General features: G+C 41.8%; 1 protein-coding gene across 5 annotated transcripts in view; it reads right to left on the bottom strand.

Moving 5' to 3' along the window:
* Inpp5f (inositol polyphosphate-5-phosphatase F) overlaps positions 1-19,767 on the bottom strand; it is a 79,938-nt gene that overhangs the window by 15,608 nt on the left and 44,563 nt on the right. Inside the window, exons 7-14 of one of the 5 annotated variants that reach the window (XM_050165824.1) lie at positions 17,847-18,045; positions 17,047-17,226; positions 16,090-16,157; positions 10,012-10,136; positions 8,779-8,856; positions 7,436-7,556; positions 6,271-6,399; positions 3,803-3,920 (exon numbers count right to left, since the gene is read on the bottom strand). In XM_050165824.1, coding sequence (XP_050021781.1) covers positions 3,803-3,920; positions 6,271-6,399; positions 7,436-7,556; positions 8,779-8,856; positions 10,012-10,136; positions 16,090-16,157; positions 17,047-17,226; positions 17,847-18,045 — 1,018 coding nt within the window. Of the gene's footprint in view, positions 1-3,802; positions 3,921-6,270; positions 6,400-7,435; positions 7,557-8,778; positions 8,857-10,011; positions 10,137-10,157; positions 15,956-16,089; positions 16,158-17,046; positions 17,227-17,846; positions 18,046-19,767 lie in introns of those variants that run through there. The other 4 variants (XM_050165825.1, XR_007595941.1, XM_050165826.1 and 1 more) reach the window with 4 other exon arrangements.

The raw sequence follows: 19,767 nt of genomic DNA, 5'->3' as shown, positions 1-19,767 counted from the left end.
TTAGCAGCAAAGACTGCAACTCCTTTAAAAAAAGAAACCAGCTTCCTGGTTTGTGCTGGTGGCAAGAATGGCTCTGGCTCTTTCAGAGCATGCTTACACGCTTCTTGGTGGCAGCATGGACCAACTGCTTCCCACAGAGGTGGCGAGCATCGCTCTCCCCTGGCGGTCCTACCTAGAGCTGGTGGCAAATGTACCTCTGCTGTTAAAAGACCAAGAGAGGTGGAGCCAGCATCCAGGGCCACTGTGACCACTCTGCTTACCTTTTTTTAAAATTGATTTTTATTAAGCTCTACATTTTTCTCTGCTCCCCTCCCTGCCTCTCCCCTCCCCTTCAATCCTCTCCTATGGTCCCCATGCTCCCAATTTACTCAGGAGATCTTATCTTTTTCTACTTCCCATGTAGCTAAGATCCATGTATGTCTCTCTTAGAGTCCTCATTGCTGTCTGAGTTCTCTGGAATTATGATTTGTAGGCTGGTTTTCTTTGCTTTATGTTTAAAAACCACTTATGAGTGAGTACATATGATAATTGTCTTTCTGGGTCTGGGTTACCTCACCCAAAATGATGTTTTCTAGATCCAGCCATTTTAAAAGTGCCCCTTGTCAGAAAATAATTTCAGATACACACTAGGACAGATTCTGATACAAAAGGCTTCTAAACGAGACACAGTGTGTTTTAAAAAATGTATGCAGGCTTGGGAGAGAGAAGAAAAGTATAGACAGTCATAAAAAGAAGTAAATCACCTTTAAAAATAAAATAAAGTCTTTAAAGAAACAGTAAAAGTAATATAAAAGTACAGACAGTCATAAACTAAAGGAGTAAAGATGACAAAAAATATTAAAAAGCAAATAGAGTAAAAAATGCCATGTAAAGATGGAAAATACAGAGTCTGGATTATGTATATTATTGTGTTTTCTTTGAATTTTTTGACAGTGAATGAGCTAACTACAGAGAGACATTTCATTGCATGGGCTGCTAAACCAACACACACACACACACACACACACACATGTATTTTTAAAGGTATCTTGACTTCAAAATTTGACTCTAAGGATATGTTGCTTTGGAAAAGAGGTTCTGCTTTTGTTTCCATAGAAGATGATAACTTGTGGATTCTGTCCAGGATAATGTGCTTTGATGGAACAAGATCCCCTGAAGGTTCTCCATGAACCCTAAAAATACTTTGTCCAACAAACAGTGGGAAGTAGCTTGAAGAAAACTATGCTTAAATTTCCAAAATGACTGTTTATAAATGTTTATTTTCATTTAAAGGGAGTTGGGTATAAATCATTAATGGTCACAGTCAATCTACTTTTTTTTAAATATTTATTTATTATGTATACAATATTCTGTCTGTGTGTATGCCTGCAGGTCAGAAGAGGGCACCAGACCTCATTACAGATGGTTGTGAGCCACCATGTGGTTGCTGGGAATTGAACTCAGGACCTTTGGAAGAGCAGGCAGTGCTCTTAACCTCTGAGCCATCTCTCCAGCCCTCAATCTACTTTTTTTTAAGAAAAGGAGAGATATGATATAAATAGGAATACTTTGCATTGGTATGGATCTTGGTCTATTGATACAAATTTAAGGTAGATTTTGTTACACTGTGAATATGTATTTCTGCTCTTGTTTAAGGCATTATACAGCTCATTTAAAAATGTAATATATAAATAAAAAGTATAGATTAATAGATAGTCATCTATAATAATCAAACTTTTAGTAATGTTAGCCAAGTTTTCTAGATATACAGAGACATATTTCAGTTAGATAATCTTCAACACTTCAAAGACATACAGAATATGACATTTAAGAGGTTTTAAAAACTTAGACTTTTCTCAACAGTGAGACATGTCTGCTTCTGGCAGCACCAATTAATTACTTCAGAGAGGTGGATGGGCATAGAAGAAATTCTTTTTTTTTTTTTAGATTTGTTTATTTTGTTTACAGTATTCTAACTGCCTGCATGCCTGCAGGCCAGAAGAGGCACCAGATTTTATTACAGATGGTTGTGAGCCACCATGTGGTTATTGGAAATTGAACTCAGGACCTCTGGAAGAATAATCAGTGCTCTTAACCTCTGAGCCATCTCTCCAGCCCTTGAAGAAATTCTTTATGGAATTTGCCTTCACTGTGACAAGGCTAGGTATTTGTACAAGAAACTGTTCTTGCCTACACTGCTTGACAGTTTGTTGTATGAACTGATCAAGCAGGACCCACAGAAAAGTGACTGCTGAACTTTCCAAAAGACAGGATGGTCCTTCAGGGTTCCTGTTTTATAGAAGAAACTGCCAGACATTCTGCAGGACAAAGAAGTAAGCAACTGATGAACTTTGCCAGTACAAGGCAGAACAGATCATCATATTTTCTGCTTCACTGAAAAGTCTGCCAGATACTATGGGCCTGTAGGCTGCAGATGGATGCCCCAATGTTACAAAAGAACTTTGGGTGACTGTCCAGGCAGTAAGATGTTTCTGTCAATTCTATAGTTTTGGAAGTTCCTTACAATGCACCTCCTGTTTACTTGGTAATATTATATCCTCTGGGGGCCTTTGATGGAGTTGAAGACTAGATAGTTATAATTATAGTTTTCCTTAGTTATGATCCTTAATTTGCCAAATGTAAATGGACTAAATAGTTTAACCATAATTCTTGCTTAATAACTGTTTTGTATATGCAATTTTACTATGTTAAAGTTAAAACCTTCCTTTTTATTTAGACAGAAAAGGGGAGATGATGTAGGATTCCCCTCTATATGCTGTGAATATATTTTATTACCATTAGCTAATAAAGAAGCTTTTTTTTTTTTGGCTTATGTCAGGGCAGAATAAAGCCAAGCAGGAAATCCAAACAGAGACACAGAGAGATAGTAGGAGGAGTCAAAAAGACACCATGTTGTTGCCAAAGGAGAAGGATGCCAGAACCTTACTGGAAGACCACAGCCTTGTAGTGATACACAAATTAAAAAAAAATGGGTTAATTTAAGATTTAAGAGCCAGCTAGGAATACACCTAAGCTATTGGTCAAGCAGTGTTGTAATTAACATAGTTTCTGTGGGATTATTCGGGTCTGGGCAGCTGAAATGAAAGAGCAGTCTCCGCTTACAGGCTAGGGTTATTTTATGTGTGTTAAAATAATCAGATGAAAGAAACGGAAGTTAAAAAATATTCTTAGGGGCCATAGATCATTCATGTCATATTTGTTTCTGACCCAAAACACTCTACTTTCACTTTAGTCCCATAAAATAACATTTTCTTGAATAGTAAATTAACATATTAATGCAGGAATTTTATGGGTAAAATCTACCTTCCTATTTCCTCTTCTACAAAGTCATCAGTTGGTTCGGATAACCTGTAAATGTGGTACCTTAATATCCTGTTAAATCATGGTTATGGAAAACAGTGGTGTATTTGGATGATAAATGACTATCAGAAAAAGAAGAAAACCATCTGTTTACATGGCTTGAGCAATAGGAAAACCAATGCATCATGAAGATTCTGCACGCTGAGGTTTGGGTACTGCACACACACTGGGAGCTTCAATCTTGTTCTTCTATTACGTGAATAACAACTGACTAACACAAATGGAATTATGTTTCCTTTGTTGCTCCAGCATTTGTCAAGTGCTAAGCCTGGGAAAATTTGAACTTGATATGTTAGGTAAGGTGCTCAGTACATTTCACACACAATAAAGTACACAAGTACATTTCAAAACACAATAAAGGCAAGAAGCTGAATTCTGCCAAATAGCACTCACTCACAGAAGGAACTACAGTCTTACAGAAAGAGGACCTTTCTGTTCTTACCTATGACAGCTTGCCTGTAAGCATCCTTGAACCGACTGAGGTAGTACCTATTTGCAGAGTTAACTCCATCTTTCATAACTCCAGCCAACTTCCTTTCTCCTGTTCTTGTAAAGTCACCCTATCAAAGAAAAGGCAATTGTGGAAATTTATTCAGATTTGAGAATGTTCTCAAAATTTCTTTGAGACTTTCAGTTCAAGACAAGAACTCTATAGGCTTCCAAGTTATAAAAGTCTTAAATTAAATTGTAGTTAATTTAAAATATGTAATAGCAATTGACTCTGATCTACTCAGACCAAATATCTATATGCAATATTTATTCATGGAATCAAGTGTTCAGTTAGATGGCCCCTTTAGGGCAAAGCCATTCCTGGAAACTTGTAGAAAGAAATTTCTAAATAGAAAACAATTATTTGACAAATACTAAAAAGATAAAAACATATTTTTCAAGGCTCATACTGGTATAAAATCAAAACTAAAATTTTAAGGGGAGAGGAGGAGATTTGAGACAGCCCCAGTAGCCCAGACTGGCCTTACTCTGTAGCCAAAGAGTGACCTTGTACTCTTGATCCTCCTGTCTCCACATCCCAAAAGCTAGAATCACGGGCTCGCACCACCATACCCATGAATAGAGGGGTGGTGACTTAGAGCTATTCACAGATAAAGAAGCTCCGGCTTTCCCTGCTCCATCCCACTGTTTTTATACTAGACAGTCTCAGAAACAGGTGCGCTTCTCCAACCTTGTTGGAGAAAGTGTGTTGCTCAGAGTGGGTTTTGAGTTTCAAAAGCTCACGCCCCAGTCTCTCTCTGCCTGTGGATCAGGACATAGCTCTCAGCTACGTCTCCAGCATCATGCCTGCCTTGCCTGTTGCCATGCTTCCTGCCAGGACGGTAACAGAACAATCCTCTGAAACTTTAAGCCAGGCCCCAGTAAATACTTCCTTTTATAAGAATTGCCTTGGCCATGGTGTCTCTTCACAGCAAGTTTAGGACACAGGCCATATCCTAAAACTGACAGTTTAGGAAGAACATCCTGCCAACAAGCTGCCCACTTTCCAGAAGTCTTAGAACAATATCACATACAGATAGCAAGGCATGCATGTGGAATCCACAGCATTCTAACTCAAAGGAAGAAAAGGAGGTAGTGCCTGGATAAGGAATTCTAAAGCTCATTTTCCTTAATTATTAAAAATCTTTTCTGGGGACTGGCTTAGTAGTTAGGATTTGCTGCTCTTGTGGAGGGCCTGGGTTTAGTTCCTAACACCTAACTCAGGTGGCTCACAACTGCTTGTAACTCCAGGACTAGGGATCTGACATTCTATGGCTTCCTCGGGTGCCTAAATGTATATGATGCACATAAAGTCACACATACATACATGGGGCCAGATGAGATGGCTCACTTTTGTAATTCCAGCTGAGGGTGTACAGTACCATAGAGGCACTGTCATAAAAATAGGACAAGTTTTTATATTTATTACTTAACCAGAACCCACAGAAGCAGATGTCTATTAGTCCTTGGTCCGAGTTACTTTGTTTGCTTGGGTTTTGCTAGGAATCAGCTCCGGGCCTCACACATTCTGGGCCAGTGCTCCACCAAACAAGCTACATTTTGTTAGAAGAGATATGGTCCTAGATGAAATAGTAGCTTCGAGAAAAATCAACATAAACCTAATTTAAACACTCAGCCACTTCCTACTGCCCAGGAAGAGTATCCACATGTTGAGAATCCAGTTGCCAGCAACAGTATTTACATTGAAGGTTCTATGAAGAACAGTTCTGTAGGCTCTTCAAAACACTCAACCCATTAAACAAAAACCAAGACAGCATGCCTTAAGCACATACTGTGTCAGGGAACAGTCCAAGCCCACATATCATATAACAGTCTGTCTCAGAGGGCCTATTATCTCCACTGGACAACTAGCAGAACCGAACAGGTGTCTTGTCCAAGGTCATACTTTATAAGAGGCAAGATTAAGATTCACACTGAAAGCAGACAAAAGTATCCCAGGATAGGTCAGGTCCCAGTAGGCATGTCTTATTTGTATGCAGCTTTAACATGAATGCATGGCCAGGCATGGTGGTACATAGGGAGGCAGAAACAGGAGGATCTCTGTTTGAGGATGGCTAGAACCATGTAGTGAATTCGAAGACAGTCAGGGCTATATAGTAAGGCCCTGTCTCAAAATAAAATAAAAATTTCCTATTTCCAGATTCCTTTGAAAAACTGGAAGATGTAGCAACGTGGGGCCTCAGAAAGGACAATCTTCTCCAGAGACAGTACACTCCCATCATGTCCACACAGGCCATTATGCCCTGATCTAATGGTTGGGCTCCTGCAATAGTCGGACATTCCAGAAAGAAATCAAGTAACAGACCCATCATCTGAGCCCAGATACCTTTTAATCAAAAGCAAGATTGATTTAGAACCTCAGATAAAATGATCCCCAATACCCACTCACTACACAGTTACCTTCAGAGCAGCTGTCCCGGCATACTGTCTGCTGATAGAGTCACCATTGTTAGCCCACATTATCTGGTAGATCCGATTGCATTTTGCAGGGAGCGGCTGTTCTGGGGGCATCACACCGAGTTTTTTAAGCTAAGATAAACAGAATGGTGGGTAGTTGATGAATGAGAAACTAGAGCAGGAAATGTATTCTACAGAGAAAGAGAACAAGCTGCCATATAGGTTAGGTTCCTCTATAAAAGAAGTGTTTTCAGACTATATTTCCTTAACTAGAGGTGTGTGTGTGTGGAGGAGGGTGTTCATGTTATAAGAACATTGGGCAGTCAGAGGACAACTTTTGGGAGCCAGTACTCCCTTCCACCATGTGTGTCCCAGAGAGCAAACTCACGTTTTCAGGCTTGGTGGCAAGTACTTTACCCACCGAGCACTTCACTGGTTCCCTCAGACTTTATTTTTAAGACAGTCTTGCTATGTAGCCCAGGCTTGCCTAGAGTTCTGAATCCTCTGGACTCAGGCTCATGAATGCTGAGATGATAGAAGTGTGCCACCATGCCCAGCTCATTTTTTAAAAACTAAACCCGTGACAGATATGGTGGCGCACACCTTTAATCCCAGCGCTCAGAAGGCAGAGGCAGGAGGATCACTGTAGATTCCAGGACAGCTAGAGGTACATATAGAGATCCCGTTTCAAAAACAATTATGATTAAATGAAGTACTACTACCAATTACTATAACTGATAAATATAACTAAATGTTTATACTGTTGTAATTTTTTAATATATAGGCTACTACTACTATTATATTTTGCCTGTTCCCATCCTCCACCAGCCCCACCCTACCATCCTGCCGGTGCTGGCCAAACACAAAATCACAGCCCAAAATATAAAAAAGTGGGTTTGAAGCTCAGCGAAAAATGGAGAAAAAAAAAAAACTACATAATACCCCAAACAGATTTAAAACATTTGCAAGTTGAGTATTTAAGAAAATGCCACTACACCTACTTCTACTAAGTTATATTTTCCAGGTTTTTATGCAAGACAAATATTCACATGCTAAAAAATGTTCCACAAAACATTTGGACCTCCAAACAATGTTGCACTATTTACTCACGCACGAAGTGCAAACTATTTTAAGGTGAACATTTGGAATCAAAGGGACTCCGGATTACCTGATGCTCCATGACCACTCGCGCAATGGCAGCTTGGACCACGTTGGTGCGATCTAGGCAGTCCATGCAATTAACTCGGAAAATTCCTTCTTGCTTACATATTACCCCAGCTTGATCGACCCTTTAAAAGAAGCATGGGATTAATTTACAACTCCAAACTCTTAGAAACACGCAGCAGCAGCAGCACTAGCTGGCAAGGGCGCAGGCAGAGCCGTATACTGCAGGCGTGCTCTGCAGACTCCACTGCTGAGGTACAGAAAACCCTGGCGGTGAGGTATTGCTACACCCATCTGAAAACTCAAAAGCAAGACAGGAGGAACCAAGAGAACAAGCGACTCCCCTCCCTCTAAAGACGGCAGAGCTGCCGTGACCACATTTGTAGGTGGTTATAAACCAGGAGGCTTTTAAAGCCCGTCTTGTTCCTCCCTTTCTAAGTCCAAGTGGAACTATCTAAAACACACTAAGCAGCTTCTCCACCTGCCGTGGAGTCATGCAGTAAGGCTCTGCCCTCCAAGTTCTCAGGCCACCCATGCATGTAGCCTTAATGTCTACTCAGCTCTTCTCTCCTGGCCTTTAAGACCTTGTTCCCCCTCCTTACACCTACCTCCTGGAGTCTGGGCATCTTTTCCTTCTCTTTAATCTCAAAATGCCTAAAAACTGAATGCCTTTAAGCTTTCCTTCCCATACGAGAGATGGCCAAAGAGAAAGACAAAATGGAAGCCACAGAGAATGAGAGGGACAAACTTAAGTCCTTTAAATGCAGTGGCAACACTCCACGTCATTTCCCAACCATCTGACGTGTTCCCCATTCACGGAGAGCACTTCCTAGTCTACTGGTGGCACTCAGGAAAGGAAGGAGACTGAATTGTCAGCATAACCATCCTGTGCTGATGTTTCAGTTGTGCTAGATGAACACACGACTTCACAGAGCAAGCTCAAAACAACTTTTTATGAAATACTGTGCTGGTCTGAACAAGAATGGACTCACAGGCTCATATATCTGAGTGTCTGGTTCCCAGGTAGTGGAACTATTTGGGAAGGCTGAGGAGGTGGCCTTATTGAAAGAGGTATGTCACTAGGTGGGCTTTAAGGTTTCAAAAGTCCAAGCCATCCCCAGTTAGCTGCCCTCTGCCATGTGTCTGCGGCTCTGATGTAAGCTCTCAGCTACTATCCTAGCATCATGTCACGCCTGCTCCTCTGCCTGCTGCCGTACTCCCTGCCATGATGGTCATGGGCTCTAACCCTCTGGAAGCATGAACTCCAAATTAAATTTTTTTTAATAAGTTGCCTTGGTCACAGTGTCTCTCCACAGGTACAGGAAAACAACAAGTACAGATACATACCAACACCACTTCATGTCAAGAATAATGTCGTAAATGGCATTCGTCAGGATCTGAACATTCTCAAACTTCATTCCTCGGCTAAAACCCATTTCCCAAAAAAACAAACAAAACCAGTCTTTAGTATTATAACAGACTTATTTTTTAATATACTTAGGCTAAAAAGGGCTGAGGGTGTAGCTTAGTGGTAGAGCAATTGCCTAGCATGCATAGGTGTCAATCCCCAGGGGCATTAAAACAAACAAGAGCTGAGAATGGTAGCGCACACCTTTAGTCCCAGAACTCGAGAGGCAGAGACAACTCTGTGAGTTTGAGGCTAGCCTGGACTATACAGTGAGATTCTATCTCAAAAACAAAAACCCCCAAACCCTTAAGATATTAGATTTTATATTTAAATCATTTTTATTTACCTATTCTGTGTGCGTGCATGCTTGGGATGTGGGGCACACATGCAATGGTGTGCACACGAGGAGGTCAGAGGACAACTTTCAGGAGTTGGTTCTCTTTACCATATAGATTTTAGGGATCAAATTCAGGTCAACAGGCTTGGCAGCAGGCATCTTTATCCTGAGGCATCTTGCCAGCCTCTTAGGATCTTTAAAGTGGCTCAGAAATCTTAAAAAGAACTGTCACCACATATACATGATTTCAGTACTACTGTATACTAGGGAATTCTACAGCAAACCTGCACTTGAAGGCATAAGTACAAACACAGAGGAGTTGAAGCAGTCCGCACAGACGCCTCTTTCCTTACAACTCTTTCCAACCCAGGCAAACTCCCAGGCAGAAGGGGACTGCAGCCAAAGCCCCTGCTCTCAGAATACATGTCAATACATGACATGTCAGAATACATGAGGGTGTCAGTAACAGAACTCACTTCCTGCTGATCAATCAAGCACACCAGGAGTTTATCTAGAGGGATAGGAGCACTGCTCCTGCTGAAGACAGCCAGCAGGGTAAGGACATTCTACCACCTCTGCTACGAATGCTCTATAGTCCCCCAGCAGCTGTGATCAAAGCCAAAACCAGAACTTGTGTTCTCCATACGATTCGGAACAGAAAGACTGTAAATACTTCAGCAACAGTTTCCTCAAAGGCCTCATCACAAACACGTAGCAGCAAGTGAACATTACACCTCTCCCTTCTGAGCAGGGAGGATGGGACACTGTCCTTCCCAGGAGAGCGCAGAGAAGGACGTCCCTTTAGCAATAGCAGCCTCCCAGGAAGACGCCTTACCAGTGCTCGTGGAAGTCAAAGGAGACGTAGGTGAGCTGCGAGTTGTTGAAGAGCAGCACCTGCTTCAGGTAAGCATCGCCAATAATCTTCTCCCGTCCAGCCTGGTCGACCAGGTTAATAATAACCTGTGAGAACGAAGGGCAAGAGAAAGCTAAGGCCAGCTAGACCTCAGAATCGTAATGTGGAATTTCAGTTAGCAAATATCTTCTAGTTGTGCTTAGAAATCAATCCACTCAAGCATCAATTTTCCCATAAAATTATTTGCTGTATAAATTTAGTTTTATAAGAACTATTGACATCAATGGTGATAGATCTATATAGTTGCACTAACCAACAAAAGCACAAAGTAAAACATGTTTCTTAATATTTTTTAAAGTGTTTTTTTTTATCATGTGTATATGTGTGTGTTTACACTTCCAGGGGCTCAAAGCATCAGATCTCCCTAGAGTTGGAGTGACAGGCAGCTGTGAGCTGCCTTATTTGGGTGCTGGGAACTGACTTGGATCCTTCTGGACCTCCATCTCTTCAGCCCAAACAGTAGGTATTTTAAATAGGCAGAATAATTTTTTAAAAATCTACAAACTAAACATTGGAAAACTACTGAAATATGTAAAAGAAAACCTGAACAGATGGAAATATCTACCATGTTGCTGAATCTCAAGGTACAATATTGCAAAGATGTCAAGTCTCCCTAGATTAATCTATATATTCAACAATCCCAATCAAAATTCAACCAGAATCTTTCCATAGGCAAGACAAGTTAATTCTAAAGTTCATCTGAAAGAGTAAATATTTGGGGAAAAAAAATTTGGAAAGCAATAAACGCAGAGGAATTTTCCCCATTTGCAGCAATTCTATGTATACTACATAGCAGACGAGCCTGTAGAACAAACACACAAACGACTCAAGAGAACAGGCTGGCAGCCAAAGACCTGAGTCCACGGAGCAGTGATGGATATACTAAGCACACCACCGGGGACAAGCACACAAGACTATGCCAGGGGCACTGGGAAAACTGTCCATAAGGAAAAGAGAATTACAGTAGCACCCTACATCTTTTTAGTGAAACACAAAATAAATTCTAGATGCATCAATGACCTGCATGTTTTTCTTCAAGTTATATTTTAAAAAGAGTAATTTTTCACAGCTGTAGGTGGGAGCATGACCTTCTAAGCATCATATAAAATTTAGAAGACAAAGAAAAATACAGATGTGATAACAGAAAAATTTAAATCTGTGTATAAGTGACATTATAAGCAAGGGTCAAAAAAAAAAAAAAAAAAAACCCAAGAAACAAAAAACAAAAACCAAGGAACTCTCATGAAAAACTACCACACAAAATCAACAATTTATAGAGTACCATAAATAGAATAAGAAAAAATCTAGGTAAATTAAGTAAACAAAACAGTAAGCTTGATACTATAATCCTGTTAATAGCTAAATGCACATGTTAAGATATAAAAGTTTTTACCTACATACAAGTAAATTTAAGTACTAAACACAGAAAGCATTGGTGAACACAGGAAAATAGAAACACTGCTTCTGGGAGTATAAGTTGTATGACCTCTTAAAAACGTTTTTAATTTACTATTGTTTATGTTGGATGGGTGGATGGGTACATACATCGTAGTGCACAAGGCAGGGATCAGAGGGCAGCTCTGTGGACTTTCACTGGCCCTGGTGTGGTATCTCTGAAAGCAACTGAATGGTAAATAACAACTTCAAATGTATATACTGTTTAATTCAACAAACTTGCTCTCACAAATGTATTGTGTAGAAATGTATTGTGTACCCTAAATAAGCATGAAAGATGTTTTATTGTATTTACTATTACTATTTAATATTAGGGGGCATGCACATGTCGAGGTGCTGGGTGGGGGGAGTTAAGAAAGCAGCTTTGCCGACTGTTCTCTCCCTCCACTGTACATGGGCTCTAGACAGCCTTCTGGGACATCTTGCCAGCTCTCCATTCTCGTTCAGCTGATTTTGTTGGTCTTCCCTTTTCTTTCCCTTTTTTCTTTTCTTTTGAGAAAGGGTCTCACTATGTAGTACTGGCTGTCCTGGAACGTGCTATGTAGACCAAGTTGATCTCATACTCAGAGAGATCCACCTGCCTCTGCCTCTGGAGTGATGGATTAAACAAGTGTGTCACCACACCCAACTTACTATTTTTTTCAAACTGAATTTTTAAGTAGTCCAGACCTTGAACTTGCTGAGTAGCCTAGGCTGAACTAAACCTTGGAATCCCCTCCACAACCTCCCAGGTTCTGGGATTACAGACATGCACCACCATTCCCAGCTTGATGATTTCTTGCAATAGCAAAAAGTACTAGTATTTCCTGAAGGTCCGTCAATGGGGAAAAGGCTGGCAGCCAGAGATCTTAAATAAAACAAGACCACTGCAGAAAAGAATACACACAGAGTTTTTTGTGACCGTGCTTCCATTGTGAATGTGCTGGTGTCAGGTAATTCTTGCTACAAAAAATAAACCACCGACTCAAATCTCAGAACGAGTCCGGAAGCAGAGGAGCTGAATTCAGGGATCCCAGAAGCCCCTGGGCACTGGCTCTTTCCACCTTCACTATTGTGCCACTCTCTCCATTGTTTCTTCCCTAGCAGCACACTGGATAAACATCCTGCCGGTTCATTCACAGTCCTGATACAGCTGTAAGAGTCCTCCATCAAATACAGACGCGACAACCGCGGGGCACTGTAGGTCCTGGGATACCTTTTATTATAAGAGCAGGAAGCTCTGCCCACACCATACATCGCTGTCAAACAGTCCCAGCCCAAACCAGTCACAGGCAAGAGCAATGCTGCCACCACGGCTGAGTCACACTGACCCCGGGCCCTTCACCCCACAGAGCAATTACCCAGAGGGACACAGATAAATAAACACTGCCAGGCTACTGCTGGAAACCAGGAAGTGTCTGCTCAGTACACACACCTAGAAATCGATGTCAGAGGCAACAGGAAGCAGAGAACGAGTGTGGGAAGACATTGTTCCCTCGGCTTGCACACCTCAGTATTGCTCCTTTTCTCAATTTTGTGTTACTTTGAAATGTGGTTTATTCTTTTTTAATGCTACTTACAATTAGGACTATGACTCACGCATGAATCAACTCACACTATCAAGGGACTCAAATGCAGAGTGAGACCAATCATTCCTGACCACATCCGATCCCATATGCCTCCCTGAATGCGCCGTGTTCTGACGCCACAGCGAGTATTCTTGCATAAGCATAAGCACCCTTGACTGAACACATTTGTAGACTTGTTTTCCTATTGAAGTGCTAATTGCCTCCATCCTTTCCCAAATTTGATGTTTCTCATCTTTATTCCTTCAGCCACTGCAGTGTGTGAGTCATGGTTTTAATTTGCATTTCCCGGATGACTAGTGAGCTGACGCACCTCTCGCGTGCTTTTATGACTTTGTAAACTATCCTTTTACATAGATTCTGTTCAATTCTTTTGTCCAGCTTTCTTTTGGAATGTACGTCATTAATGGGTTTAGAAGACATTTAAACACATTGTAAGATATAAGACCAAATCCTAACCATTAAAGATTCACTTTATGTGCGTTTTGCCTACATGAATCCATGTGTCACATGGATGTTACAGAGACTACAGACACATGGCACTGTGCCTGGCTGCACGTGAGCTCTGGGGATCACGCCCAGCTCCATGTCATACTTGTGCATCGTGTACTTTACCCATGGAGCCATCTCCCCAGTCATTACTTTTATTTTTTTAACAATTATTTCTGGTTTGGTTTTGTTTATTGAGACAAGGTTTTGCTATTTAGTACTGGAACTCACTATTATAGACCAGGCTGGCCTCAAACTCACTGAGATCCTCTTGCCTTTAGCTCCTGAGTGCTGGTATTAAAAGTGTGTGCTACCACATGTCTTCCTTTCTTTCTCTTTCTTCCTAAATTATGTGTGCTTGTGTGTGTTTGTGTGGGGCTTGTGCATGTGAACACAATTGCACAGGGAGCTCAGAGATGTCAGCTCTCTCTTGGAGGGGGAATCACAGGTTGTGAGCCATCTGATGTGGGTGCTGGGACCAACACCCAGGTCCTCTGCAGAGCAGTACACTCTCTTCATCACTGAGGGATCTCTCCAATGTTGAGAGGAGCGGCTGGATTGCGTTCCTGCCGCCCCGGCTCACAGCCGCCTGGCTAGCTTATGCCCCAAAATAACAACACACAAATTGTATTCTTTTAAACACTGCTTGGCCCATTAGCTCTAGCCCTTACTGGCTAATTCTCATATCCCGATCAACCCATCTCTAGTAATCTGTGTAGCACCAGTCTTACCAGGAAAGATTCTAGCCTACGTCCATCCTGGGTCTGAGCTTCATGCGTCTGCCTGGGAGAGGGGAGCACGGCCTCTGAGCTCACTTCCTCTTCCTCCCAGCATTCTGTTCTGTTTACCCCTCCCACCTATGTTTTAACCTATGAGACCAAGCAGTTTCTTTATTACTTAACCAATGACCTTCCTCCATCATTTCCCCTTTTTCTGTTTAAACAAAAAGGAAAGGCTTTAACTTTAACATAGCAAAATTACATATAACAAAACAGTTATCAAGTAAAAGTTACAATATTTACATCTATTTTATCTTTTTTCATAACTAAGGAAAACTATATCTATATATTCTTTTTTTTTTTTCATTTAAAAGTGGTGCTTTAGTCTCACTTTCTTCTCATTGACAGTCAGTCTCTGAACTTGGAGGAGGCATTTCTATGACGCTTAACATGAGGTTCTATAGGAGTGAAAATAAAAGGTTTTCCCCCTTTATTTCTCCAACTTATTTTAAATGTCTGTTAAATTTTAGAAGAGTTGAATATAACAATATTTTGGAAAAGTATCTATATATTCTTTAACTCCATCAAAGACTCCAGAACTCCAACCCCAAAATAACTGTTTCCTAGATGGACATTGCCCTTTATTAAATGACAAATAAAATGTGATAGACAATTACACATCAAAACACAGAAAGATAAGGTAACGGCTTTTGTAAATCCTGCTTATGACTTAAAGTCAAAGACATTATGCTGTCCCCTGAAATCTTCAGTGCTTAACCTTTCACATCCAGATCCAGACCTTTCTCAAAACTGTTCTTATGTATGTTAAATGGACAGTGGGTATCAAAAAGAAAAGTATAGTTATATATATCAGCATATTTTATTTTAATTAATAATAACATTCAAAATGCCTGTGCCAACTTACGTTGCTGCTAACAATATTTGAATTTTCATTATAAAAGCAAACACTTGCCTTTAACTATTATAAAACCTAAATTTCAATATGATCATTAAACAATAATTGTTTGTTCCTTCCTATTTTTTTTCTTCCTACTCCCTATGAGACTATGGTTGAAACTACATGAAATCTAAACACTAATTTGGGAAGAGCTGAAGTCATTCACTACTGAGTCTTTCTGTCCACGAACCGGGAACTCCGGATTTTCTTTCCTTTCATGCGGTATTCTGCTTTCCTGAGTTTTGTTTGTTTGTTTGCTTGTTGTTGGTTTGCTTTTTTCTTTGAGACAAGATCTCACTACATTGCCTGGCTAGCTGGCCTGGAACTCTGTATATAGACCAGGCTGGCCATTTAAAATGGCTCCTATGTCATTTTATGACTATGACACAGTCAGATTGGTCATCCCTAATAGACAAGAGCATTACTGACTTTCATATCTTAATCATGTATCAAAATTATTGAACTTGCTTTCCATTTAGTGCTTTTCAAGCCATTCTGCTTGACTGAATTGCATTTCCACGTGTGAGCATGTGGACAGAGAAGAGAAATGCAGGAAGACATAAGTCAACCATCCCTCCAGCAGGGCACGGCACTGAGATGCCTAGCTTAGTCTGCAACGGCCCACAGCATCTAATCCGCCTCCTCCAAACAACCCGAGGCAACAGGCGCCACCATCATTCCTAGGAACAGTAAGAGTATCCTTAGCTTAGCGTTCTTAACCTTCGTGCTAAATGTGACTGTTTGGTTACGAACAGTACATTGGGTTTTAATTCTACATATAAGGAAATTTTTCTTACTACAAATCAAAGCCCACCTGTTTTTTGTAAATTTTCAGCTGTTCTTCAAAATGGGCACAGAAACAGTCAACCGTTTCCTTCTCACCTGCAAAGAAGCAACACGAGATGCAGTTCTCCTCCGAGAGCTGTGACAGACGAGGGCCCACTCCATCTTTACACTGACTTTTTCATCAGTTACTGGCAGTTTAAATGTCAGACTGCCTAACCATCATTTTAAACTAAAATTTGTTTCTTTCCAGTTAGACTGAGCTAAACCGCATCAGTAAGTGCCGTCTGTGAAATTATAAACACACACGTGGCGGGCACACGTATGTGCACTCACGCACACCCTGCCTTTCAGTAAAGGTTTCACGTGACATAAAAGATGACATCTGATACTAAAGTTAAAATATTCTAAGGAATTAAAATTTAAATGTTTCAAAATAATTTTTTAAAGTTTTCGGAAGAGCCACCTGACAAGGCACCTCTCTCACTGACTTCCTACATACTGCCCTTTGGCGAGCACAGGCCCCACTTCTGCAGACACTGGCTACAATCATCCTTCCGAAGCTAACTGTGCGGGAGGATAAGCAGCAAGGCAACAGCAGGTCAGAATGGGAAGTGAGGAGCTTTCCTGCAGAGCCAGAGAAACTGCAACATGCAGTAAGGACTCAGTCCAGTATCTACCGACTCACCTCTGTCACCTGGGAGGACACAATGTCACAGTGAGAGGTGTGGCTTTTGTTGCTGTTGGTTTTAGCATCGGGTATTGAACAGGGCCTCCAGCAGGCTGGTCAGGAAACCATACCTCAGCTGTGTACCCCAGCCCTGGGAATTATGGTTTTGAAATGAAACAAATTCAAACCTAAAAAAATCTGGCACCCAATTTTTATTTTAAAAATTCTCATAGAAGAAGAAACCCTGTCTCAAAAAATCAAAAAAAAAAAATTCTCATAGAAACCTTTATTTGCAAACCAAATAATTGGTATGCTTACTTTTGTCCAGTCGAGGTCTTGGATTATAGCGATACCCAACCTGGCTCCAAAAGACCGGCACAGAGCCTCGAGTTTGAATGAATGACAGAGTATGGTTATGAACATGAATTAACTGCTCAGTCTCCACATAATTTGCAACATTTCCATTTTTATCCACTCCTCTTCGTTTATAGCGCATTCCTGAAGGAAAATTAAACAGAAAGCAGCAACAGTTATAAAAATGTGTTTAACTTGGTTTGGTGCCAAGCTGCGGCGCACGCTTGATAGTTCAGTGCTCTGGAGGCTGAGGCAAGAGAACTGCAAGCTCGAGGCCAGCCTAGACTATATAGAAAAACTCTCAAAACCAAACCAAACCAACCCCTGCACTTAGTCTCACTAGATTAGGCTTCCTAACTGACCGTCTACAGGAAAGCCTAGACACAGCTGGCAGGTAAACAACAACATACACAAGACCACAACTGTGCCCATCAGTGTTGAGCTGAACTCTTTGGATGAAAGGCAATGGTTTTCCCAAAGGGGTTAGTCCTGGAAGGCTTTATCACTGTGGCACAGGCTTTCAGCTGGAGCCCTGTACTCAGACACACCAAGTGACTTTCTTATCTTCTGCATGCAGCCGCCATTCTGTCTGCTTTACTAACTCTTCCCGCCCCTCGACTGCAGAAACCAGGCTGTAATTGCATCACGGCATTTGGAGTTTGGAGCTCACTGTGCTTGCAAGACCAAGATTGTTATTGGCACTCAGCACAGCTCCTCTGCGTGTGATCTGTGTGTCTTACAGCAGCCCCCCCCCCCCCACTCACCGGCTCTGTGCCGACTCCTGCGAGATATGAGCGCCACCAGAAACCGTGGGTGGACGTCATCCACACAGGTGGGCTCCTGAAGGGGGGTCTCTGGGCTGCTCTTCTCGTCATCGGATGACTCGCTGTAATTAACCACAAGTTCTTCAATCTGCACAAAACCCTGGATAATGGGGATGATCCAAAAGTCCACATCCGGAGTCTAGAATGGAAATAAATGGCATGTTGTTCATATTCCACACAACACTGCTACATGCTCAAACCCAAGTGACAGTCAACACCTACTGCCCTCAGCTTGCTACAAGCATAACTGAACACTAGGGTGAGAGCCAAAGGGCCTTCCCTTCTCTTTACAACAATTTTCCTAAGAGCTGATTGACAGGGAACACAGCACAGGTGCCAGACTGTTCCGTACAAGTTCAAGCTCCACCACCCACAAACTCACTGACAGACTCTCGCTCACCTCACTAGGCCTCAGTGTCTTCCTCTGTGAAATGGGACTACTAATGCCTCCTAGGGCTGTTGTGAATAATGAACAGTGCATGTAAATAAGGCACAGGGTCTTCCTAGAGCAGTCAACAAATGCAGCTCTTAGTCGAGGAAAGCAAAGCATTTAAGTTGATGTCTGATCCTCCCTTGCTTCCTATACCAAAATGGAACCAATCCTGACCATTTCATTACAAAGCACACAGTTGGTTTTAAAAAAATAAAAAAAAAACCTACTTGTTTATTTTCATGTGTATATGCCTGTTTGTCTGTATGTGCACAGGGTTTATATACCACCTGCAAAGGCCCAAAGAGGGTGTCAGATCCCCAGTAACTGGAGTTACAGGGGATGATGAGCCATCTAGCAGGTGCTGGGAACCGTAGCCAGACCCTCTTCAAGAGCACGCAGTGCTTTTAACCACTGAGCCATCTCTCCAGACCCCTGCATCTTTTGTTTGTGAGGGGGCTTCTCTCTGCAGCTCAGTCAGGCTTGGAACCTTAGGAGATTCCCTTGCCTCGGGCTCCCAAGCACTGGGATGGCAGGCATGTGCTACCACGCTCAGTTTTCTCGTTGTCATTTGTGGTGCTGGGATCAAACCCAGAGCCTCATGCACACGTGAGATGAAGCTCCACAGCCGGCTCTCCCTCGGCCCCAGCTCTATTTCACATCCTGCTGCGGAGAAGCACGAGTGCCACCAGCTGAACATTCCAACAGGAAATGAACGATAAAAAGCATTTCCATAAATGTCTCACTTGAAATGTCCTCTAACAGAACTAGGAGGGCTCTGTTCAAAGTCAGAGCTTCCTTCTCCTGTGTCTTTCGAACTAAATGCACTCCGATTTTAAACGGCAGACGCGATCAGAAGTTCAGGGCCATTCTCACTACATGTTAGGTTTGAAGCCAGTCTGGGCTACACGAGATCCGTCTCAGGAACACAAGAGTAAGACCCAGGAGACAGTCAGTAAAGAGCCTCTGGCTAAGGTAAGCCAGGCATGGGGTACATCCTTGGAATCCTAGCACTGGGGAGGTGGAGAAAGTGGCTCCCTGGGGCTCACTGGTCAGCTAGCCTGGGCCTACTTGCTGCACTCCAGACCAGTGAGAGTTTCTAAATAAACCAGGTGCCTGAGAAATGACATCTGAGGTTGTATTCTGACCTCCACTCAAGTATATTCAAGAACACACACACACACAAAATGTCAAAATAATAATGAAATAGCCGGGCGGTGGTGGCGCATGCCTTTAATCCCAGCACTCGGGAGGCAGAGGCAGGCGGATCTCTGTGAGTTCGAGACCAGCCTGGTCTACAGAGCTAGTTCCAGGACAGGCTCCAAAGCCACAGAGAAACCCTGTCTCGAAAAACCCAAAAATAAATAAATAAATAATAATAATAATGAAATAAAATGAATATTCAAAAAATTGTTTGTTTTGAGATAGGGT

The sequence above is a fragment of the Alexandromys fortis genome, unplaced genomic scaffold (genome assembly GCF_014885135.2).
Source record: "Alexandromys fortis isolate MF-2015 unplaced genomic scaffold, M_Fortis_MF-2015_v1.1 scaffold_146, whole genome shotgun sequence".
Lineage (NCBI taxonomy): Eukaryota > Metazoa > Chordata > Mammalia > Rodentia > Cricetidae > Alexandromys > Alexandromys fortis.
Note: the sequence above shows the minus strand (reverse complement) of the source record. Positions and strands in the feature narration are given on the sequence as shown.